The following is a 26,328-nucleotide window of genomic DNA, read 5'->3' as shown; positions in this document are numbered from 1 at the left end:
TTTGTGAATGGCAGCTGCCGGTGTTGGTTTCACCCGTGTTCCAGGGAACCCTGCATACTCCCACCGGTGTCCTCTCACAGCAGGCCACTTCTGATTTAGACCACGTCTCTGTAACGGATGGCACTTTGGGATCATAAATGCAGGAAAGGAGGCCTGTTGTCCCTCACATTCTTCCACCCTGCATACACAAGAATTCAGTTTCATATGCTAAACAGGGTTCCTACATCTATCACAGCATAAAATGTAGATCGGGTAAAGCAGCCTGTGTGTAAAAATACACAGACAGCATTGTAAGTACTTCTGGACGTGTATTCGCAATGGCTGCACAGGCAAAGTAAATAAAACAAATACGTCAAACGTAGTAAGAGAACTGGAAAAAAAAGTTAACGACAGCTTTATGAGCTAAACTCTTGAGCCAGTCATCTATATAAGTTCTTAAAACACGATGAACCCTCCAAACGATTCTTTTGAGGGAGGGGGGGCGGGAGGGACACACACACAACACACACACACTCTCTCTCTCTAAACAAAAAAATGGGGACGTGCTGTGCTGCGGTCTTCCTTTCTTCCTGTTGTGTATTTCTCGATTGCCAGCAACGCAGTGGAGGGAAATGACGTGGAGGCGATCGAAGGATCTATATGGCCAGGCCATTTTCCAGGCAAGGAGGCCCTGCCTAGTAAGATAGTCTCTAGGTGGAGTGCCTTCCACAGAAGTGCAATGGGTATGTAATGGCAGCTACATCGACGTTAGTACGATCACCCTCCTAAAGAGATATTCGATGCACATCAAAGTAATCTTGTATAAATCACCACGGTCCGTAATACAACATGCTGGAAATCCAACGAATATTGAAATTTTAATAAAAGCCGAAATCAACCTTCAATATTAATTATTCACTAATAACATCTTCTCACAATCTAAATGAAACAAACCGTGCAACACTCAAGTAAAGGGGCCAGTAGCCATGGAAGGATACGAATGACGACATGGCCATAATAAGGAGGGACTAACAAGCCTCACAATCAGACGGCAGCATTTAAGAAAGACAATGACAGGAGCCAATTAAAAAGATGGGCGGAGCTTCCACTCCATACTAGATAACTGCATGCCTCAAAGCGAGGCTCAGCCTAAAAAACGATTACTATAATTCTTCAACCATGGTATGCTGCACCACCGCGCTTCTTGCACGAAGCCCACAACAGGGGCAGCAGTCCTCAGTTACTTTGAGGGTATACTTGGTGTGCTCCTCGTGGTCCAAGATTAGGTTGAGAACCTATCATGTCAAAAGACTGGGCCTAGGTCAATGCGCACACTTGGGATTAGTGTGTGGCATCACCCCCCCCCACCCCCTCCCTCCAACAACAAAAATCAGCATCACAGGTATGCATTTGGGGAACACAAAGCTGGGGACGCGACTGTACATCATGCATTTGTCAGAATGAGCCAGAAACTTACAGGATTAGTTTCCATTTAGAGCACATAGGTATGTTAAATAGATTAAAAATCCTTCTGATGATGCTCTGCTTCCTTTTAACCTTTTGCACTAATAGGCTGTTAAAAACCACAAAAACAAAGTCATCTAGGAGCAGATTCGCGGTCCAATAAATGTAAAGACCCCTTTCTCGAGTGAAGTCGGTCAAACCATTCCTCCTCTTTAGAAAAATAAGGAGTCTTGAGAAAAGGTCAATAAAGATGATAACCTGTGACTTATGAAACTCCAAGACAACTTTAGTTAAGAAGTAAGGTTCCACCTAAAGAGAGAGCGATTCCTCAAAACGAATGGTGGATAGTGAGGTGGGAGGGGCTGCAAAGCACTCACCCATCAAACTAAAGTAAATGGCACTACTAAATATTTCTTTCATGCCAAGAACTTTAACAGACAAAAAGTGCTGGGCACTCAAAAGGAGACTCCATGAGAAAAACTATAGTAAGATTGAGATTCTCTTGCGGAGCCCTAAAAGGAACTGGGGGTATTACTTCTGAAATCCTTTCAGAAATCATCAGTTACAGGAAGCTTGAAAACCAGTCTTTGGTCAGGAGTAAATCTGCACAGTGAAACAGCTGAGTCAATATTCAACCCTCTTCAGCTGGTGACTCTGGGAACTGCCGATGTCCAAAACTCCTGACAGGAAAGGATCTAAAGATCTCAATCTACACCACTGCTTTAATAAACAGCATTTCTAGAAGGGTGTTTCATACACGGAAGAACATGGAGCACCTCTGCTGGTAAACCACAGAAAGAGATGGGATGAGGGCGTTGTCCTCTCAAGTTTCAGGCAACAAGAGGCAGCAAGTCCACATTTGAGTGGAACGTCTGACAACCCCCCACCATTGCAACAGTAGAAATTCTTCAAATAGAAGGGTCAAGATGAATTTAGTTGCAGACGGTCCAAGTACTACGGATGTATTTCCCACCGATGGGATCACAATAACATGAGCTCCATGAGACCTTATTTTCTATAGAACCTTCTGGGTAAGAGAAACCAAAGGAAGCAAGAAGTGCAGGCTGTTTACAGTTTGCCAAATTCTGTCGTACTAACTCCAGTGAAGAAGCTTCCTCTATCTAGTCTTCCAGGTATGGTTACATGTGGATTCCCAACTAGGGAAAGGGACAAACTTTAGTGCCATGACTTTCTCAAACACTGTTGGTGACAACAATAGACAAATAGAAATGAAGATTGATAATGTTCATACCGGCCACAAACTTCCAAAATATGCTGTGCTCCTCTGCAACAGGCATAAGGAAATAGTCAATCAGAAGGTTAAGAGAACATCCAGTGTTGATCCTGAAGCACTTGCAGGGTGTGTAGAAGGGTCATCATTTTGAAAATCTCCTTCAAAAAGGTATTCAAGAATCTCAAATCCAGCACAAATGTGTTTGTGTGGAGGAAGTTTGGGGGAGGGTGGAGGGAGTGCAGGTAGCAGTGAGAGGGGAACAGGTGGTAGTCTCCTCATATAGGGTAGACTATAACTATATTATAATATACAAGAATGACTGGTTTGATGATGCCACCTCTGACTTTGAGATAATGAGCATCCTTTCACTGACCTAAAGCTGAAAGTGTGTGATGGAGTGCACACACCAATTTTGGGCTGCCAGGGTTTGAAGAAAATTAAGAACGGGACCGGAAGTCTCCTGTCTACACATTTTTTTACCTAAAGGGTGAAAAAAACGGTGGCTATGGGATTAATGGGGGCATTTGACAAGAGCTGCAGAGTTTTGGTGAAACATTTTAGAGTGTAAAGCCACTCCCATTTTACTGGCCGTGGGCCAGTTCGGTTTAATTCCTCCATGGAGCGGTCATCCTCATCACCAAAAAGGAGGTGCTCATCAAATAACATAAAATGAATTAGGCCTTAACCTACCCAAAAAACCTTTGGAACACATCCATATAAGATGCCTTAAGATCAAGCTGCTGACATGGATCTACAAACAGCGTCAGTAGTACCCAAGACAGTTTGCATGGATTGTTTTTCTGCATCATCCCATCATAAACCAACAAACAGAACAAATCCCAAATGGTTTCTGGTATACTAGTGACAGCAAGAGCTGACAAATCCTAAGTACATGAGAATATCAAAGTAAACAAAATACCTCCCTTTGCGTCAAGGCGTTCTGACTTCCTACACAGGGGGTGGACAAATGAATAGATGCTCGACTTTTGCTTAGATAAAGCCTCCTGAACAACCAGACCAAGAGAAGGATGGGTGGAAAGGACATATGGCCTGGATGGTGCAAGTCTAAACCTGGCGGTTACTCTTGGGACAGCCAGCGCGGAGTTCTGCTTGCCTCATGGTTCCAGGGGTAGGCTAAGGAGAACCACGATGAAGTGCAATGGCTCACAGGAGGGCTTGGACTGTATAGTATGGATCACATTTTGCAAGGTTTCTACTGTAAAGTGGGACTGCGGCCAGTTTACCTTTGTAGGAAGGAAATCCATTCTGTAGCAATTTAGAGTATTTCAGTCTCTCTCAAGTATTCAGAAGACCTTTTTTCTACAGGTTTGGTCATTAGGATGGTCATCAGTGTCAGTACTGGCTTTGACTGTGATGCAACTGTAGACCTCACAGATGGAGCATCAACAGCAATGCTCACTGCCCTCAGCAGTGGAGACTGAGAAGCAAGCAACGGGGATACATCGACAAGCATTAGAAAAAAGCGAACTACCAGACAGACCCTCTTCGTGGCCATTGTTAGCACACAAGAGAGTCTTGATCAAATGTGAGAAATGGGGCTAAAACCTATTTTAAGAGCTCTAGTACAGGTATGGACTCTGTGGAACCTTTCCCTGTGCCTCCTATGTTTCTTCTGCATCTGTGAAAGGGAAGAAGGCCACTTATGCTTTTAGTGCTCTCTAGAGTTTGCCTTTAAAAAACAACTGTGGCTGTGATCTGAAACATGTGCTAAGATAAGCTAGCTTAACTGCCCGCACCCTTGTGGTCTTCGGGTGTATCATGGTGAGCTCTTGAGAATTTCTGAAGTTGTACATCTTCACAATCTTGCATCCAATGCATGGCCGTAGACCTGAAAGAGCACTTTTGTAACCTTCTTTACATTTAGGGCCCCTCATTTATTTTTATGTTGCACATAATGGTTTACACTGATTATTACCTACTAATCGTTTATTTAAGATATTGCCATGCATCAAACAACATTTTCTAATAGATGCTTCAGAGAAATGGTATTTTGAGTTACACAATAGATCAGTAAAAAACAAAGTCAAGTTGCACATGTTGCTGTAAGTTTTCTTATAAAACTAAACAATTATCAATCATGCTTTCATGCTTCTGCCTCAAATCGTGACATTTTATAAATGTGTACTCATTCTTATATTAGAACCACTACCAGTAATACATGCTGAGTTCAAAGCATACAATTTCCTTAGAGTACGCAACTTAAATGTAAAAAAGCTTTGCAGTTATGAATTATACATACAATTCTGAACAACTTACATATGGAGAGAAATCTTGCCTTAGTGTCAGACAATCCTTTTTCTCACAACCATAATGTGGTACTGTAAACTGGCAGTCAAAGGGTTTGTACTGCAGGGGTTTGGGCTTAGCCATTTGTCCAAAATCGACAGGAGCTGAAGAGGGATTCTGTATCAAGGGCACCCTCATCTCAAAAAGCCAATACAAATTGCACAGCCCCTGGTACTTATCACACAGGATATATACATATATATTTCTTTCAATAGGCAATCCCTATCATTTGTTCTGTGTTAATGGAGGGTCTCGCTCCAATATGTATTTAGAGACTAACCCAGTGTTGCCTGTGTGTGATACTTTTGCCAGGCCCTGTGACAAAGAGTTGTGCAGTTTGCATTGGCTTGGCTATTTGTCTACTGGACAAAATAAATATAAAAACCTCTTTTCCTTGACCCCAAACAATATGTTCTGGGTGTTGGGCTATAGGAATTCCACATCCCTGCCTCAAGTATCCAGCTTGTAATGTCTAACAGAACATCAGATTGAATAGATGACTTGTGAACTACACATGTCCAGAAGCTGTATCATGGGATATGTGTTCAATAGGAGACCAGGAAATCTTAAACATTACAGTAGGTGTTAAAAGTGGATAGCCCAAGCTTTAAAAAACAAACAAACAAAAAAAACAGTTTCAAAAATATTCCTTTGCTTTAGAACGGAAAGAAATGTTCTATTGAATGAACAGAATCCAGCCAATACACATTAGTTTTCACGGTCTCGAAACACTTTGTGGCTATATTTTTGTCACAAATTATGTTCCGAAATGAAATCAGATAAATGTGGTGTTAAAGATTTCTTTTATCTATTTAACTACTTTGGTGGAGCCTTCATTTAAGAAATGCAGTACTTTCAGTAAGTCACTATGGGGAAAACGATGTCAACTAGATCTACACCTAAAGTGTTCAACTACAAATGTATTCCTCAATCATAAAATCTGCAAAATTTTTTACCAACTCTAAATCTCTCCCCTTTAGTGGTCTAGCATTGTATCATTTTGAAAATACTGCCTCTTGTACCCAGCTTGCAAATGTTCTTTGACAGAGGGTGCCGAAAAGTTATTAGACTAGTTGGATGTCTCATAGAGCAGGGTTGCAGTTTAATACAGCCTTGACTAAACCCCAAAACAAAGTTGAAATGCGATGAGATTGGAGCCAGTATTTTCTTATGTGGTCTGATTCTGGCTCATAAGCATGCAATCTGAAATCCAAAAGGAATCTACAAGTCCAAGTGGGATTCAAAATTGCTAGCAGTATGGTGCGAGCTGACGCAGTTTGCAAATTGGTTTAAATCAGGGGTCTCCAACCTTTTCTGTAATGAGAGCTACTTTTGATCAGTGAAAATCATTGTGAGCTACTTAAGGCTAAGCAACTTGTGTATTGTTATCAGACACCCACTAAAGCCCAGCTTCATTGACTAAGCCTAATGTCCAAAGAGCCAGATACTATAGTTTGAACAAAATACTTAGGCTAGGGGCACTATGACTGGGCTGCCACAATGTCAGTGTGATCATGGTCTTTGGATTGAATATGCTACTTACCAGTATGCATCTGTTCTTGGCATGTAGGGCTGCTGACATTCATATCTGTGCATAGATCGCCGCCTAGTGTTGGGTCCGGATGTTTGCACGTTGTTGTCCTGGAAGAGTCTTCGAAGTATCCTGGGATAGGTGACTCCTCCCCTGGACTACAGTGCGCATGGGCATCCTCTCCATCCTCAGATTGTTTTTCGCCATTGTGGCAGTGATGGAGTAGGTACAGAAAGTGATGACCATGCTTACAGTAATTCTGAGAGCTGCAGCTGCTACAGGCGCCGGGGAGGAGGGAGGGCGATATGAATGTCAGCAGCCATACATGCCAAGAACAGATGCATACTGGTAAGTAGCATATTCAGTTCGAGGCATGTGGGCTGCTGAATTCATATCTGTGCATAGAATATATAGCAGTACCTCCTATTAGCGGCGGCTACCAGTGCCAGCTGCAGCGGTCTGAAAAAGTGTTTTGAAAACAGCCTGTCCTACAGCTGCCTGCTGTTTTGATTGCACATCGACACAATAGTGTTTGGTAAATGTGTGTGTAGTGGACCAGGTGGCTGCTCTACATATATCATGCAAAGGAATGTTTCCCAGGAAAGCCATGGAGGCCCCTAACTTACGTGTTGAGTGGGCTCGTGGGGGAATCGTTAATGTGCGTTTAGCTTTTTGATAGCAAATTTGAATACATTTAACGATCCATCTGGCTATACCGGCTTTGGAGATAGCGTTACCTTTGTGGTGTGGGGCAAAGGCAACGAAAAGTTGTTTAGTCTTCCTAAAGACCTTAGTCCTGTCGATATAGTACATGAGGGCTCTCTTCACATCTAGTGTATGGAGTGCTCTTTCTGCGACAGTTTGTGGGTTTTGAAAGAAAACGGGCAGTTCAATAGTTTGATTCATGTGGAACTGCGATATCACCTTGGGCATGAATTTGGGGTTGGTACGTAGTACGACCCTGTTGGCGTGAACCTGTATAAATGGCTCTTGAACGGTTAGTGCCTGGAGTTCACTAACTCTCCTTAAAGAAGTGATTGCTACTAGGAAAGCTACTTTCCAGGTGAGGAATTGAATCTCGCATGAGTGTAGAGGTTCGAAGGGTGGACCCATCAGGCGTGTGAGGACCAAGTTGAGGTTCCACATTGGAGCTGGTGGGTGGCTTGGAGGAATTACTCGTTTGAGTCCTTCCAAGAATGCTTTGATGGCCGGCACTCTGAATAAAGAGAGGTGCTGCCTGTTCTGGAGATAGGCTGATATTGCGGTCAAATGGACACGTATTGAGGTGTATGCCAGATTGCATCGGTATAGGTGTAAGAGGTAACAAATAATGTTTTGGATGGATGCGTCTAGCGGGTTAATGTCATTATTATTGCAATAAATGACGAACCTTTTCCATTTGGCTGCATAGCAAGCTCTACAAGTGGGTCTCCTGGCCTCCTTAATGATGTCCATACAGTCAGGTGGCAGGTTTAGGTAGCCAAACTCTAGGACTTCAGGAGCCAGATTGCCAGGTTCAGCTGTTGCGGATCTGGGTGCTGAATCTCTCCATGGTTCTGCGTCAAATGCGCGGGTTTGATCCGCAGCCTTTGATGCGGCACCACGGAAAGTTCGAGAAAGGTGGTGTACCATGGCTGGAGTGCCCACGTTGGAGCAACCAGGACGAGTGTCAGTGAGTGTTGTCTGAGTTTGCGAGCCACCAGCGGTATCAACGGCGCTGGGGGAAAAGCGTACGCAAATCTGCCGGACCAGTTCATCCATATCGCATTGCCCTGCGACTGCGGATGTGGGAACCTGGCGGCAAAGCTTTGGCATTTTGCGTTTTCGCTTGTGGCGAATAGGTCTATCTCTGGGTGACCCCACTGCTGGAAGTACCGTTGGAGTACTGATGGGTGTAACTCCCACTCGTGCATCTGGTGGCTGTGTCTGCTGAGCAGATCCGCCATCTGGTTGTCCTTGCCGGGGAGGTGTTCCGCCATGAGGAACATGTTCCTCTGAATGGCCCACTTCCACATGCTCTGAGCCAGATGAGACAACTGTGGAGAGTGTGTTCCTCCCTGCTTCTGTATGTAGTACATGGCGGTCATGTTGTCCGTCCGAATCAACACGACTTTGTTGCACAAATGTACTTTGAACGCTTTCATAACTAGGAAGACTGCCATCAGTTCTAGAAGGTTGATGTGCATCTTCTTTTGTTGTGTTGTCCATAGTCCCTGCACTGTGTAATTGAGTACATGAGCTCCCCATCCCTGGAGAGACGCATCCGCTGTCAGTATTATCTGTGGAACAGGCTCTTGGAACGGTCGGCCCTTGCAAAGGTTTTGTGGATTCCACCAATGCAGAGAGTTGTATGCCCGACCGCTCACCAACACTAGGTCGTTTAGTTGTCCTTGAGCCTGATTCCATTGACGTGCTAAGCACTCCTGAAGCGGGCGCATATGTAGTCTCGCGTGTGGGACTATGAAAATGCAGGAGGCCATCATGCCTATCAACTGCATGAACACTCGCGCGGGAAGGGAGTGTTGGGGTTTGAACTTGGAAATCAGCATTTGTATGCTGTTGATTCTCACTAAATTCGGCTGAGCTGTGGCCGCCAGAGTGTCTATGGTCGCACCTAGGTACTGTTGTACGTGTGCGGGTTGGAGATGTGATTTTGGGTAATTTAGTGAGAACCCTAGACTGTGAAGAAGGTGAATGGTGCGGGACATGTGGTTGGCACATTGCTGGGCTGACTTTGCCTGAATAAGCCAGTCGTCCAGGTAGGGGTAGACATGAATGTGTTGCCTCCGTAAATGTGCGGCCACAGTAGCCAGACACTTTGTGAAAACTCTGGGCGCTGTTGTCACGCCGAAGGGAAGAACCTTGAATTGGTAGTGCTGCCCTTGAATAGTGAACCGGAGATATTTCCTGTGTGATGGGTGAATGGGTATGTGGAAATACGCATCTTTGAGGTCTAGCGTGGCTAGGAAGTCTCCCTGTTTGAGCAGTGGTAGGACTTGTTGCAGGGTGAGCATGTGGAAATGCTCCGAGAGAATGTAGCGGTTGAGGGGTCTCAGGTCTAGTATAGGTCTGAGTGACCCGTCCTTTTTCGGTATTAAAAAGTACAGGGAGTACACCCCCGTACCTTGCTCGTGGATGGGTACGACCTCTATTGCGCCTTTTTGTAGCATACTTAGCACTTCCTGCTGTAATAGCGTTAAGTGCTCTGAGGACATAGGACGGTGTTTTGGAGGTATTGTGGGTGGAGTCGAGGTTAATTCTAGGCAGTAACCGTGTTTGATAATATCTTTGACCCACCTGTCCGTGGTGATGGAGTTCCACGTGGACAGGAACCTTTGTAGCCTTCCCCCGACAGGTGTTATGTGGTCGGGAGGAAGGGAGAGGGTGTCACTGCTTGTTCTTGGGGGAGGACCTGGTGTTGCCGTATCCGCGTCCTCTGCCCTTTGTGCTTGAGCCACGATATCCACCCCGGGTGTTTTTATCGTAGGAAGTTTGTGTGTTTCCCTTGTTGTAGGTTTGCTGTGACCCCTGTCCTCTACCTGCTCCTCTATTTCCGGGGCGACGAAAGGAGCCACTCCGAAAGGTATGCGTTTGGAGAGCCCCCATGGACTTTGCAGTGTCTGTGTCCTTTTTTATTTTTTCTAGGGTGGTGTCAACGTCTGGCCCGAATAAGTAGTCGGGGTTGACCGGCTGGTTGAGGATGTTATTTTGCACCTCAGGTTTGAATCCGGAGATTCGTAACCAGGCATGTCGCCGTAACATGATGCTAGTGTTTATGGCTCTGGCAGCTGTATCTGCGGCATCCAGTGCACACTTAATGGATGCGTTCGTGAGGAGTTGTCCCTCCCTGATGAGGATCTCTGCTCCCTCTTTGTATTGGTCAGGTAGATGTTGGAGTAATGTTTCTAATGTGTCATAATGTGCACGATCGTAGCGAGCTAGGAGCGCCTGAGTATTGGCAATACGCCATATGTTAGCTGCTTGTGCTGCAACCCGTTTGCCAGAGGTCTCTAGCACCTTGGACTCTTTGTCCGGGGGAGGAGCATCTCCTGTCGTCTGCGAGTGCGCCCGTTTGCGAGCATTCGCAACTACTATGGAATCCAGAGGTAGCTGGCCTCTAATGTAGGTAGGATCCCCAGGTGCCGACCTATATTTCTTGTCGATCCTGGGGTTTATTACTCTTGCCCTGGTGGGTTCTTTGAAAATGTCCTTTGCTGGTTTGAGGACACCTTTCAACATGGGTAGAGTTTTTATATTCCTTTCTGAGGATGCAAAAGTATCCATGAGAAAATCGTCCTCGATGGTGTCAGAGTGAAGTTGCACACCATGATTGGCCGCAGCACGTTCAATGAGGGCGTTGAATGCGGCAGTGTCCTCTGTGGGAGACGTTTTTGCGCCATATAGCTGCGTGTCCTGTGTATCCATAGGTGCACCCGGGTCTACAGGGTCATCCCAAGCCTGGTCAGGGTCCTGTTGGCCTTCAGGGTCCATCTCTCCGGGGTAGGGGACGTGGTCACCCATGTAGTCCTCCAAAGCGTCGGTGTCGGAGTGTGTCGGAGAGAAGGACTGTGGATCTTGGTAAGAGGTATGGAGAGGTTCGTAAAGAAGTGGTTCCGAATCCACTGGCAGCTTTTTCTTTAGTGGGATCCGGTAGGAGTCCAGAGCTGGCTCTGAAGTTATTCTCCTCTTGTGGAGCATCATTCTGCCGGTGTCGGCATCGATGATGTGTGATGGTGACGTCTCCGCAGGAGAGCGTTCTGCAGGTGTGATCCTGGTGTGGGTGACACGTGTTCTGATTTCGAACAATTTTGGGGCCGTAGATGGTGGCAGGCCAAAAGTGATGTTGGCCGGCGCCGGAGAAGGCTTTTGAGCTTTTTTCGGCTCGGAGCCTGACGTGTCCTGGAGGACTGCCTTGTCTTTGATGCGTTGCAAGGACGCTGCAACTTGCCGCACCTGGAGCGCCGACGGGTCTTTGGCGCCGACCGGATCTGTAGAGGCGGGCGTGGACTTTTTCGGCGCCACTGGGTCATCGAGTCGAGGAGAGGTAGGAGCTGTCGACGGCGTCGATGATTGTGCCCTTGGTGCTGCTTTCGAAGCGGTGTGAGACGCAGCAGCCATTGTGACCTTTGTGGCTGGAGCCGATTGTTTCGGTGCCGGGAGCCGAGGCGGTTTGGCGGTACCGATGGTCTTTTTCCGTGCGTCGGCGCCGACGTCGGCTGCTGCAAGCTCGGCACCGAAGTCCCGTTTGGCGCGGTCGGTGCCGACAGGTTTGGCTGACGTCGAAGGTGTGGTGGGCTTCGATCCGACCAGCGTCACTTTCAGTTTCGGTTTCTGATGAACCAATACGGCTTTCGGTTTCGAGGAAGGGAAACCAGTCGTTTTGGGTAGTAATGGCTGCCGCTGAATGTCCGAGGCCGGGCCAGAAGGCGGGGCCGAAGAACTGCGGGATAGGTCTTGGGTAAGGCCCGAAGGCGATCCCTCGACCGGAGCCATAGACTGACGCACTGGGATATCCTCAGTCTGTACGGGTAGGCCTTGCTCGTCAGCGAAGCTACTCTCTTCGGCCCCTAAGGCCTCATCGTAGTCTCCTACCTCGGTGTCGGCTTCGTCTCTGTGAAAGAGTCGTTCTTCGATGTCTTCCGATCCGGAGTCGTGGTCGGAAGCGGGGCTGGAGGGTAGGTTCTCCACGTCTTCGACATCTTCGTCCTCGGCGCTGAAGATGTTGGTCGGGGCCGGTGCCGCTTGCTGCGCTTCAAGTCTCGCCGTTAATCGATTCCGGAGAGTCTTCTTGGATCGGAATCAGGCACAGGCCATACATGTGGACTCGTCGTGATCCGGTGAAAGGCATTTGGGGATGGACGTCGACATGGGGATATTTCGCGTTGCATACAGGACACCGCTTGAATGGTGTCCTCGATTCCATTGTCGATGTCGGGTCGATGGTCGGGTATGATGCGAAAAAGTTGTTCTTGAAGTTAGTAAACTAACAAATAACTATCGATACCGATCGGGAACAGTACCGACGCGAACTAAAGGCTTTTTGGCCTGTAAAAAGTTTTTCCTAACTTGAGTCAAGATAAGCACATCCGAACCCAATGGCGGAAAAAAACAATCTGAGGATGGAGAGGATGCCCATGCGCACTGTAGTCCAGGGGAGGAGTCACCTATCCCAGGATACTTCGAAGACTCTTCCAGGACAACAACGTGCAAACATCCGGACCCAACACTAGGCAGCGATCTATGCACAGATATGAATTCAGCAGCCCACATGCCTCGAACACATATGTACATGAGAGCAAATTAATAGAATATATGTACATGGATGACCAAGAACATGTGCCGTATGTACTTGTGGCACAGGATATACCTTTCACCATTTATAGCTCTTAAAATTACATAAAACCTATTTTTTTAATAGAAGAAATTTAAGGCGCAGAAAAATGTCCTGCAAAAAGGTCCATAATATGCGAAAGTTTTCTGCACTTTACATTTTCCCACTTAAAATAATGGCTGTATGTTTTAGTTCTTAATATGACACCGTGTCTACCAGCCTCTGGGAGCAAGATGCCCACTGTGTGTAAAGGTAACACTTTGAAATGGGAGAACATTAAACTGAAGAGTTAACTTTATGTTTATATGGATTTCATAAAACTCATTCAAATTCTCCCATTTCCAAGTTTCATATTTCCAAACAGCAGGCATCTGGCTCCCAGTGGCCTGTAGACATGGTGCCAAATTTATAACAGAAAAACTATAGCCATTTATGTAAATTGGAGGACTTTAAAGTAAAGGAAAATGCTTCATAAAACATTAAGACTTAATTGGTTTAATTGAAAGTGTAGAAACACAAAGACGTAATGTTTCATTGAAATAATTTTTTCTTCACTTTAAAGCACAAGTTATTACTTGTGTAACAATATATCTGTAAGAGACATTAGTTAGTGATAGATTCCCTACCTTAGAATATTCCCCAGGCGTCAGTCTGGATCCGGAAAGATTTCTGCTTAGCAGTACCCCTGCGCGCCAGTAGGTGGCGCGGTGCGGCTCCGCACCCGTCACTGGAGTCGTGCGCGCCGGGACGACGTCACGGAGGCTACTTAGGCGCCACCCATGCGCGCTGACGTCAGTTCTGTACACAACTTTCGGCGCCGGAACGCAGAGTCATGCGAGAAACTGACCTTTGGTGCATAAAACTAGGGCCCTAAAAGGGGATGACCTTAACCCTAGTAATCAGTTCGCAGAACGGGGAGGGGCGGTAAGGAATCTATCACTAACTAATTTCTCTTACAGATATATCGTTACACAAGTAGTAACTTGTGAATCTGAAAGAGACACGTTAGGGATAGATTCCTTACCTTGGAATAGATACCCCAGCAATACCAATCCCGGTGGTGGGTCTGCGAACAAGATTACACCAGAAAGTCACGGAGCACAAAACGGCCAAAGAAGCCGCCTCTCCGGACCCGGCTGCCAAGGCAGTAGTGCTTGGTAAACGTGTGCAGCAAGGCCCACGTAGCTGCCTGATAAATATCCTGCAAGGGGACACCGCGTCCCAAGGCAGTAGTGGCTGCAGTTGCCCTGGTCGAATGGGCCCGCAGTCCCGCAGGAGGTTCCTTCTTGGCCAAGGAGTAACAGGCTTTGATGCACAGAACGACCCACCGGGAGATGGTCCGTTTGTGCACCGCCCAACCTCTTTTGGCACCCACGTAGCCAACAAAGAGCTGATCATCCACCCGGAACTGCTGTGTACGCTGCAGATAGAATGCGAGCGCACGTTTTGGGTCCAGACGGTGGAGCCGCTCCTTTTCCTTGAAGGATGCGGAGGCGGAGGCGGAAAAAAGGTGGGCAAAGTGATGGTCTGCCCGATGTGGAAGGGCGTGACAACTTTTGGCAGGAAAGAAGGACATGTCCTCAGAACCACCTTGTCCGGATGAACAGAAAGGAAAGGAGGTTTGGAAGAAAGAGCCTGGAGCTCACTCACTCTCCTGGCAGAGGTGATAGCCACCAGCAAAGCCGTCTTGAGAGTAAGAAGACGTAAGGGACAGTTATGAAGGGGCTCAAAGGGAGCGCACATCAGAAAAGTCAAGACAAGATTCAAGTCCCACTGAGGCATTATGAAGGGCACAGGTGAGAACGTATGCGTAATGCCCTTAAGAAAACGGTTAACAACCGGGGACTTAAAAAGAGAAGGCTGATCTGGAAGCCGTAGAAAGGCAGAGATGGCCGAAAGATAACCTTTAAGAGTGCCCAGAGCAGAGCCCTGCTGGGCCAAAGAGAGAAGGAACAGAAGAACCTCAGAAAGAAGGGCAGAAAGGGGATCCAGTCTTAGCTGTGCACCATGCCACAAATCTGTTCCACCTACAGGCGTATACTGTTTTAGTGGAGGGACGCCTGGCTGCCAGGATGACATTACAGACTCCGGGAGGAAGATCGAAAGGTGTCAACTGTTGCCGCTCAATCTCCAAGCATGGAGGTGGAGGTTGGACAGGTTCGGGTGGAGGATCGACCCCTGCTGCGACAGAAGATCCTCCCGAAGAGGCAGACGGATCGGGGGATCGATGCTCATACTGAGTAGCTCGGGATACCATACTCTTCGAGCCAAGTCCGGAGCCACAAAAATAACTTGGGCCCGGTAGCGCCTGATCTTCTTCAGCACTCTGGGCAGATGTGGTATAGGCGGAAAGGCGTACAACAGACCGCAGCTCCACTCGAGACAAAAAGCGTTTCCGAGCGAGTGCCGTCTTGGAAATTCCAACACGCAGAACTGATGATATTGCGCGTTCTCTTCGGTGGCGAATAGATCTAACCAAGGCTCTCCCCATCGCAGAAAAAGACCTTGCGCCACGTCCAAGTTCAGACGCTACTCGTGATCCACCATGCACCGGCGGCTGAGTTCGTCTGCCCTGGCGTTCAAAGAACCTGCCAGGTGTTGAACCACCAAGGTAATGCCTTGATGTCCCAGCCACGTCCAGAGGCGCAGAGCCTCCTGACATAGGGTACATGACCCCACCCAGTTAGTTGCAATGCCACATGGCGGTGGTGTTGTCCGTGAACACCTGCACTACACTTCCCCGGACAGAGGGAAGGAATGCCTTCAGTGCAAGCCGGATCGCCCGCAGCTCCAGAAGGTTGATATGGAGCTGGGACTCCACCGGAGACCAGAGGCCTCTGATCTCCGCCTCTCCCATGTGGCCTCCCCAACCAAGGAGGGGCGCATCCGTCACTACTGTGTGCTCCGGTTGGGGAAGGGAGAGGGATCTGCCATTGACCCAATCGCGATTCGTGAGCCACCACTGCAATTGCCGTACAGTGCCCTCTGAGATCTGGACATGATCGGACAGGTTGCCCTGATGCTGTGCCCACTGGAACTTCAGGTCCCACTGCAGAGCCCACATATGCCATCTGGCATGCGGTACCAGCAGGATGCAGGAGGCCATCAGGCCCAGAAGCCGGAGGGTCATTCTGACTGAAACCCGGGATAGAGGCTGAAAGAGCGGAACCATAGCCTGAATATCCTGGACTCACTGTTCGGGAGGATAAACCCGAAACAGCGTCTAATCCAAAACCGCTCCGATGAAAGGGAGCTTCTGAGAGGGACTCAGGTGCGACTTCGGTACATTGACTGAGAACCTCAGCAGAGGCAGGAGGTCGGCCGTAGTCTGGAGGTGGGAGACAACTGCCTAGGGCGAACCCGCCTTCAACAGCCAGTCGTCCAGGTAGGGGAAGACTGACACCCCTGACCTGCGCAGATGAGCTGCAACCACCGCCATCACCTTCGTGAACACCCGAGGGGCGCTGGTAAGGCCGAAGGGGAGCACGGCAAACTGAAAATACTCCTGGCCTACCGTGAACCGCAGGTAACGCCGGCAGGACGGGAATGTGAAAATAAGCGTCCTGCAAGTCCAACGCTACCATCCAGTCTCCGAGGCAGACAGGACCTGAGCCAGAGTCAGCATCTTGAACTTCTCCTTCCGGAGGAAGCGATTGACGTCCCGGAGGTCCAAGATGAGGCGCAGGCCCCCCTCTTGTCCTTCTTGGGGACCAGGAAGTAGTGGGAATAGTAACCACTCCCTACTTCCTGATCGGGAACGTACTCGATGGCCCCCTTGGCATGGCTGGAGGGGAGTACAGAAAGGGGAGCGAGTAACCGTGGCAGATTATCTGCAGCACCCACTTGTCCGATGTAATCTCACGCCAGTGGTGGAGGTGGAAGTGAACCCTGCCACCCAAAGGCATGGGGTGGCCCCTGAAGCTCGGATTAGGAAGGTTTCGAGGCAGAAGCAGCGGGGTGGAAATGGATTGCCCCGCACGCTGGTTACCAGACTCGCCCCTGCGGAATCCACGTCTGCGGCCTCGCTGATGCTGGTTCTGCACAGGATTGCTGGAAGAGCGCGCCTGGGTACCCCTGCCCTGGCCACGAAAGGAACAAAACCCCGTCATGGCAGGAGTTCGAGGAAAGACCCAAAGACTTGGCCGTGGCACGAGAGTCTTTAAAACGCTCCAGGGCATTGTCAGCCTTATTACCAAAGAGGCGGGAGCCATCGAAGGGCATGTCCATGAGCGAGCTCTGGACATCGGGTGAGAAGCCAGTGGAGCGCAACCAGGCGTGGCGCCGCAACGCCACCGTCGTGGAAATCGCCCTGCCCAACAAATCAGCGGTGTCCAAACCACACCGGATAGCAAACTTCGCAGCATCCTTGCCCTCCGCAATTGCTTGGGAAAGGACAGCCTGGACCTCCTCAGAGCACTGAGACAGAACCTCCGCCACCGAATCCCAGACTGCGTGGGAGTAACGGGCCAATAAAAATGCGGTATTAACCATTCTCAACCCCAAACTGGCCCAGGAGAACAACCTCTTGCCATATTAGTTCAGCCTCTTAAGAGTCCTTATCCGGCGGAGCTGAAGGAAAGGCACTCTGCGATGTCGAGGCCTGAATTACCAGGCTCTCAGGCGTGGGGTGAGTGGTCAAGAAGGCGGGATCACCAGGCACCGGGCGATGACGCCTAGCGACGTTCTTGTCCACCGGCGCCCCTGAGGCCGGCCGCAACCAAGTACCCAAGAGGACTTTGGTAAGGGCCTCATTGAAAGGGAGCAGCGGCTCCGACGACGTAGACGCCGTCTGGAGCACCTCTGTAAGGAGGTTGGTCTTAAGGGCCACCGTAGGGAGGTCGAGGTGGAGAGTCTACGCGGCTCGACGCAGCAGCATAGTGTAGGAAGCGCCCTCCTCCATAGTAGGCGGACGCCCCGGGGTCAGAAGACACATCAAGTTCACCCGCATCTTGAAGGTCATCCACCCAGTCCTGCTCGGAGTCACACTGCCGCGCAAGGGGGTCCTTGGAGCCGTCCCAGTCCTCATCCGGCTCCGGGGTAGAAGGAGCCGGTCGCGGCGGTAGGACCAGAGCCAGAGAGGGGGCCCAGCGGCGCCGGGAGCGGCGCCAGTCGGGGCCGAACCGGAGCCGGATCCCAATGAGGATCCCAGGTCGGACCGAAATGGTCCGAGAACCTAGGCAGGGGCGGGATAAACGGCACCCAGTGCGGTGCCTGTGGCGGCGCTGGAGCCAAGGGAAGCGCCGGGCCGGAGCCGCGGGCGATGCATCCAGTGGCTCCGGAGCTGGTGCCGGAGGCGGCGCCGCCGGGTAAACAGGATCTGGACACGGGGCCCGCAGGCGCACCGGCGGGAGCCCGAGGCCTAAACAGGCGGTCCAAGGCAGCAAGAAACTCTTGCCGCTGTTCGGCAGTCGCCGACGGACCCGGGTATAGCGGGTAGGCCGCGGGACTCCCAGGCTCCAGAGGAGACGCAGGGGCGGATCCCCTTTCCCCCACGTCCGCCTCCGGGGAGCGACGGGGGGACGTCAGAGAGCGAACACGCTTCTTTGACTTCTTATGGTGTCGCTTACCGGAATCTGAAGGCGAAGACTTAGAGTCCGAGGAGCCACGGCTGCGATCCCGCGAGCGGTCCCGCAAATGGCCCCTAGACCCGGAGCGGCGGCGAGAGGAGTGCTGGACCTCCAGCAACTTCCGGCGCTGATCCCGTAATGCCTTCGGGGCCATGGCACGGCAGACCCGACAATCCCTGGAGTCGTGGTCGGTCTCCAGTCAGTAAAAGCAGACATCATGGGGTCCGCCACCGACATATTACGGTGGCACGACCCGCAAGACTTAAAGCCGGGCATCCCTACGTGCGCCAGGAGACAAGAGAAGGAGACAAAGTCTCAAAAAGTGGTCAGAAAATGACCGAGGTATGTGCTCAATCCGGATCTGCACTTTCGGCGCGGAAAAAGAAAGAACTGACGTCAGTGCGCATGGGTGGTGACTAAGTAGCCTCTGTGACGTCGTCCCGGCACGCACGGCGCCAGTGACGGGCGCGGAGCTGCATGGCGCCACCTACTGGCGAGCAGGGACTTTACGGATCCAGACTGATACCTGGGGAATATTCCAAGGTAAGGAATCTATCACTAATGTGTCTCTTTCAGATATTCTCCCATGAGAAAAAAATACTACTTTTCAGTTATAAATCTGACACAGTGTCTCCTGGCCACTGGGAGCAAGAAGCCTACTACATGTAAATACACCACTTTGAAATGGGAGAACATGAATATGAAGCCTTAACTTAATCATTAAGGTATCTTTTCATTTTAATTTTCTCCCATTTAAAATCATTTGGAAACGTAATTTTTTTCTCATGCTTCAGTATTGAGTTAACAAGGACTTTTATTTAAGAGTGAAATACATCAGTGTGTCAGTTCTTTACCTCTGTGCCCCAGCCTGGGTCATATATCTGACCAATCACTGCTCAATATCAGGCCCTGCTATCTACCGCCTGGTGATATTAACGTCAAATAAACCCAGACTTCCCTAAACTTTAAAAGAGAATGTGACCCTGAGCTTATTGAAAAATCAACTCAAGGTTGGGAGCTACTCTGAATGTGTCTAAGAGCAACAGGTAGGTTGCAATCGACTGGCGGGAGACACCTGGTTTAAATGCTTTCTGTTATATGTCAAAGGACCAGTAACCTACCTTCGGCCTTGTGGCTCAAAAAGATCACTGCGTTATTGGACATTAGCAGTTAGCTAAAAATTATTGCTGGAATTCGATGCGATTGTAGCCATCTAGATAAAGCTTCCTGAAAATTAGGCCCAAAGTGTAGCATACAAAGCGGAAAATGCTAGAATAAAAATGTTCGACTCCTGACTTAAACCTTAGAAATAAGATTAAAACAAATACCTATAGAAAATACTCTTTGATCTAGAGAATGGACTGATGGACTTCTCACTCAGTCTTTAAGACTGAGAGAAATAATACAATTCTAGGCAAAACAAAAGCACCAAAAAGATAAAAATACATTAACACCATAGTGCACCATTATACCCTGAAAGTGAATATTCGATTTCGAAAATTGGATATATTCAGGAGCCAATTAAAAACACGGCATTTTGTACTACATAAAGTAGTATCACAGTAGTAGTACTCACACACTACAAAATGCTATTCATACACATATGACCTGAGATCTCCACTTTCGTATCTTCTCTGTGGTGAGATCTATTTGAAAGCGTCAGAGATCGCCACACACATAGATATGTGTGTTTGTAGTAAGTGTGGGAGAGACAAACGGAAGTCGCAATACTCACAACTAAATGGGAAGGTTTTAGGGCGTTCAAGGCAAACAAAAAAGATCACTACAGGCCTAAAGAGTAAAAAAAGGCTCAAATGAACTCTAGCCCAGCCTTTGAGTAAGTTAAACACCGCACATGGCCCCTCTCAGATACTGCAGCACACTCTCATAGTAAACAAAGGAGGCAGAGAAATAAAATAACACCCCTAGGGAACTAATGTTCAATTAATTAAATTATTTTTCAGTATGAATTCTTTAAATTAGAATATCAATTTGAAATTTTATAAAAAACTTAATATAAAAACAAACTTTTGAACTTTTATCATAAAAAGTAAAATAATAAAATGAACACAAAAATGTAGTAAACATTTATTATATAATAAATATAAATGCAGGTGGGTTTGTTTTAAAATGATTGTTTAACAATTATTCATAAATTAAAATAATATATTAATATTATTTATTATGTTGATTTTGATAACTTACTGAGCTGTTACATTTATTTAATTCTATTTTAATAATACACAATTAAATTAAGTTACATTTACACTATATATATGAAAACGTTTGAATTAATATTTTTTTAAAGAATAATGAACATTTCTTTCTATATTTTCCCCAAAGAAGATTTCTGCCACGATGGCAGAGATCTCCACTTTCATGTGTAAAGTTACTCATAGATATTTTACACTCATAAATTCTATGGAAGGAGACTCCACTAACTGATTAGAGGTGAGGGTTACATGCAATATTACATCTAGGAGTACATCTACAAATGGTGCACAGCTAAAGTGTAGGGTTACTTCTAGGTGCAGTAGTTAATATACACACCTTTGAGAACAAGCCCCTTAGGGACTGAGCTGAGAAGGATGTGCTTTAAAAGAAAATGCAGGCTAAGATTAAATGCAGGCCAATAAGAAAGGTGTGTAATTTCTGGTAATAATTCTACTTTCCATATCTGAGTATGACTCACCTTCATCTTCATCATCATCATCTACACCGTCTGCTTCTGCATCAGAATCAGGTGCCTCTCCATCTTCTTGGTCATATCCATCAAGGTAGGTCAATTGTGGAAGGAGCTTGAAAACACTTTCTCTGTAGTCATTCAAGTTTGTTACTTCACAGTTGAACAAGTCCAAACTCTTCAGGAATTCTAACTTTTTCTATTGCAAAGGAAGGCAAATCTTTAATATTTCATGTTGATACTTACATAAGATTTCAGTTTCACTAAACACTTAGTGTAGCACATCTTTTTAATATATGCAATTTTATTTATGCAAAACCTAACAGATCAGTATATCAGAAGTCAACATATAGCACACAATCTAAAAAAACATGCTTGCAATATTCTAAAAAAATTCAATCCAATGTTGCATCATATGGAAACATTTTTTTTACATTGCTCACATAAGTTACGACCTAAGTGTGTGAAACTGGAGTAGTCAATTCAATTAAAAAAACAGCTTTATTTTCTTTCTACAGTGGAAATCATAAAAGCAAAGTACACACATAAAACAAATACTATTTACAAGTCTAAAAGTCATATACAAAATGATTAAGTATGCAATAAGCTTATTTAAAAAGTTAAAAACCTTCAGCGGGAACTGATAAGGAATTCATCATAAAATACAATCTTGATTACATCACCAACCGATCATAATATGATGGGTTTTCTACATCTAATTACATTCTTTAAGAAGATAGCCACAGACCGCATGATGTACTCATTATCTAAAAGCTGGAGGAATAAAAAAAGCTGGCCGGCATTGCTTATGAGCAAGCGGCTTTAAGATCAGTAGGATCCAAAACTTTTTCTGAACTTCGGAAAATTTACAGAAAAGTACCCCTTGGATTGTTGTTTGCTGTGACATTCTGCCACACGGCCATTTACAGAGCGAGCTTGACCAGTCGTTAATTACAGGAAAACGCGTTAAATCTAGAGCATCAAAGTGGTTTAGTTTAATGATGTGCTGAATGCAGGAGTAGATGACTCGATGGCTGGGCAAATGAAAAATTACACACTAGGAGAAGGCAAACATAGCTATGCAACTTCAACAATATCTCTGAACTCTTGACTATTATTTGCCACAAAAGACACAAACATATATTCAATGGTGGAGCAACTTAGCCCTCTGCACTTTGTAGCACTCATTGAGTTATCCCAGGAATTCAGCCATTACAGACCTCAACATTTAGTTTAGGCCCCTTGAAGAAGTTGGTGGCCTCACCTTCCCATTATATTATTAGAAATGGATGAATGTTCACTATAGTGCATACGTACATGCAATCCTACAAAATATATTTCTTTACAGTGTTCATATATTGTTCATGAACATTTGCTTTTTTTCTTAACACTTAACAGTCCTCACATCCCAAAACATTAACCTTCAAATGTTCGGGTACACTTTGAGCAGTACCATTTCTCCTTATATCAGATGGACACCTTCCTAATGTTTCACTCACATCCAATTTGTCATCCTTGATACATCTTTTTAACCAACTTCCTACTTGTTCACATTCCTTATATTCCACCACTTTCTATCCTCCAAGTCTTCACTAGATTTTCTCACTCATTACTCTTTTGGGAGTTGGCCTATTAGACATCCCTTTTCTTATGCCACCCGATAAACGTCTGCATACAAAATCCCCACACATATACTTATTTTCATGCCTATTGAATTTGTCATTCCTCTTGCACCCACTTGTTTCTCCTGCACCCTGCTCAACAACTCCTTATAATAAAATCTTTTTACCCATTCTTCCCATCCATCCAGGCACAGCCTTGGTACAAGGTTTTCTGCCTTTCAACAATACAAAAGGTGCTTCCCATATGGTGAAATGTGTAGTAGTGCGATAGCTTCACAACAATTTCTTTAGTTCCTCCTCCCACACTTTTCATTTTACATGACAGTTGTACATTTTCACTTAACACTCTATCAAATCCCTCACCAAGCTGTTCTCACGAGGATGCCCAATTGCTGGCCTCACATGTTTCACCGCATACTGTTACGGATACATCTCAAACTCATCTGATATGAACTAGGGACCATGTCCATAATAATTTATTAATTCATTCAAATAACTTTATTTCAGCCACCCGGGCCATAAAAGTACAGATACAAGAACAGATAAAAGATCATTAATAATAGAGGTTAAAACCTTCCAATACAGTGTAAATGTCATAAAACTTCTCCATATAAATAATATAAAATACAATATAAAATAAATAAAAGTAGACATTGAGATGTTACAATGCATCAAATAGTCATTGTGAAAACAAATCACCAGAAATTAAGCAGGAAGTCAGAGCTTCCTGTGCAGCATCCAGATGGCCCCTAAGAACTTAGCAAAAGGTATAGCATTTGATAGGCAGCAATCAGATCTTAGTATGTGGATGACCATTAGATAGCTACGCAGGCGTAATCTCCTACAAATGGGAGCAAAACTTGTGGGGCGAGCTTAAGCAGGACAAACAAAGAAGACACAGGGGACACTCTCAACCTGAAACTGACGTACTAATAATTTATTCAAGATAACCTTCCCTTCGCCACACCTCCTCACAAAACCCAATCAGCATGTTGGACTTAACCTGCACACCAAACTCACTTCTGGCCATTTAGAATGATAGTGCACTAGAACAATGGCAAACTTTGTGCCCAGTTTGAATTGGGAAGTTCTGGCAAGAACATGTGTGGCTACCTTTTGTCATGCTTTACCCGAGAAACTAATAGGTACCACAGACGTTTCTTTAACCACGTGGGACTAATCACTGCAAGCACAACAAATACATCCCCTTACAAATCTTTCCACGTCCTGGTTCACCCCTGGCCACCACAAGTCTTCCCGCACTTTCCTCTTCATGCTGGACATTCCTCCATGTCCTTCATACAAAATACTTAACTTACTTAAAATCCTTAACTCAACTGGTACTGCCAACTTTCCACCGCTCCTTACACCATCCTGAACTGAAAACTGACAATACATTTTACAGTTACTCACTTCAAGTGCCATAATATCTGACCATACCTTCTGCAAATTTTTCGCAATACTTTGCATGTGTCCCTTGCTATAACTTCATTCCAGTCGTCTTCAGGTACAGCTTTAACTTTTGCACACAAAATATCCGCAACCATCCATTTCTTCCTCTGCCTCACATACATTGCTGTGTACCAGTAACTTAGATAAGCAATCCACATTCACATTGCACAAGGCTGGAACATACTTCACTTTGAAAGAGAACTCCTGTAGCCTACATACCCATTTTTCAATTCGAGGAGAGGCTCACCCTACACCTTTTGTGGTGAGCACATCCACAAGTGGTTTATAGTCTGTTCGTAACTCGAATTTTGTTCCCCATACAACATTTCTAAAAACCTGGATGCCCTACCAGCAAGCAAGTGCCCCCTTTTCCACAGTAGAGTAGCTTTCCTCAGCACCCTTCCAAGGTCTTGAGACAAATGCAACCACCTTATCTTTCCCCTCTTTGGATTGCATCAGGACTGCCCCAGACCATGCATGCTTGAGTCAGTCAAGACTATGGTCACGCACAAACTGTTTCAACTTCACGGCGCCCACAATGAATCTTTTAATCTCCTCAAAAGGAATTCGGCACTAATTCGACCACACATACTTCTGCCCTTTCTTCATTAATGCTCAAAGGGGTTGTGCCATATCTGAAAAGTTTCTCAAACACTTGGCACAGTACTCCGCCAGACCCAAAAAAGATCTTAACTGATCTTTATCTAATGGATGCGGAGCTTTGTCAATGATCTCCATCAATTTGATTTTTGGTCTAATACCTTCATACAATATGGTATCGCCCAAATATTCATCTTCTCGGCACGCAAATTTGCATTTATCTGCTTCCACAGTGAGTCCGGCCTTCTCCAAAATCTCATACACATTCCTTTGTTAGCTGTCCATGTGTTGAAAAGTCTCACATTTTCCAACTCACCCAACAATCTTTGCATAACTCGCTGAAACAAAGCTGCAACAACATTTGGCAGGAAGCGCTCGAGAGGTCAAGTGTGAAATAGCACTGCCCTCCTTTGACACCAGCCAAGAGCTCATTTATGTTGGGTATAGGGTGTGGATCTATCCATATATTATTGTTCAAATCCCTCAAGTCCACACATTTTTTCCCATTGGGCTTATGGGCAATCAAAGCTGGACTCAACCCTTCCGTACAACGTATTCAGTTCTTCCTTTAATGCATCCTTCAGCACTACAGGTACACTTTGCACATTTTGAAATTTTGGCACTGCTCTATTTTTCAAGATTATTTTATGTGAAAACCTCCAAAGACATTCCAGTTTTTCCCCGAATAGTCCAGTGAATTCCTTCTTTCACGTTTCAACATCTTCTCGCTCTAACAATAACACTTGCGTCTCTGCTTTGGGATTCAATACAATTCCCAGCGCTCTTTGCTCCTGCTAACCAGGTAGGTTTCCTCCCTTCTCCACTACATCTATCCACCTCACAGCATTCCGTCCCTTGAAACGGAAATCTGCTTAAAAACGTCCCATTACAGGTAATTTTTTTCTGCAATACCCTACCAATTATTCTCCAGTTCCTGATAATTCTTTCTCACCCAGCTTGCACCAGGTTTCTTGATCCATAAGTGAGTGCGGCAAACATGAATCTGCCCACACGTCTACATTTGCTTCATTAATCAGCACCACACACTTAGGTGGGAAATATGGCTCACAACACGGTTCATTGGTCTCACATGACGCCACAACATCTGGCCCTTGTGGACTATCATACAACATCAACACTTCAACATCCTCATTAGGTTCACTTTCTCTCTATCCCTCTTTACTCCCTCCTAGTTGTACTAAGGTTACACTTCCTTTTTTATCCATCTTTCCTTGGTTAGAAAAATGTCCTATTATGTTGCGTTAAAAGCATTTAGATTTTAAGACTGGGCAATTTCCTGACGTAGTAAAATGCTTCACACTACCCCATCTATAGAACAACTTCTTTTTAACATCAAAATCTTTATTTGGCTTATTTCCCATTCTTTTAGTTTACTCCACCACCTGCATGATGGAACCTCCCCTGTTCCATTTTTCTCCAACTCCTTCACATGACGTGATGTATCCATGATGACCTTGGCCACTACGATGGCCTTCTCTAATGATGGATCTTTTAAACTCAACAGCCTTTCCTGAACTTTCATATTGGCTGGGCGACT

General features: G+C 46.2%; 1 protein-coding gene across 1 annotated transcript in view; it reads right to left on the bottom strand.

Moving 5' to 3' along the window:
- The window catches only part of ANP32B (acidic nuclear phosphoprotein 32 family member B), a 196,242-nt gene that overhangs the window by 38,574 nt on the left and 131,340 nt on the right, over positions 1 to 26,328 (bottom strand). The window contains exon 4 of the mRNA XM_085636610.1: positions 21,106 to 21,295. Coding sequence (XP_085492736.1) covers positions 21,106 to 21,295 — 190 coding nt within the window. The remainder of the gene's footprint in view (positions 1 to 21,105; positions 21,296 to 26,328) is intronic.

Source organism: Triturus cristatus, chromosome 2_1 (genome assembly GCF_964204655.1).
Source record: "Triturus cristatus chromosome 2_1, aTriCri1.1, whole genome shotgun sequence".
Taxonomy (NCBI): domain Eukaryota; kingdom Metazoa; phylum Chordata; class Amphibia; order Caudata; family Salamandridae; genus Triturus; species Triturus cristatus.
The sequence above is the reverse complement of the archived record's forward strand: the minus strand, read 5'-3'. Positions and strand labels throughout refer to the sequence as shown.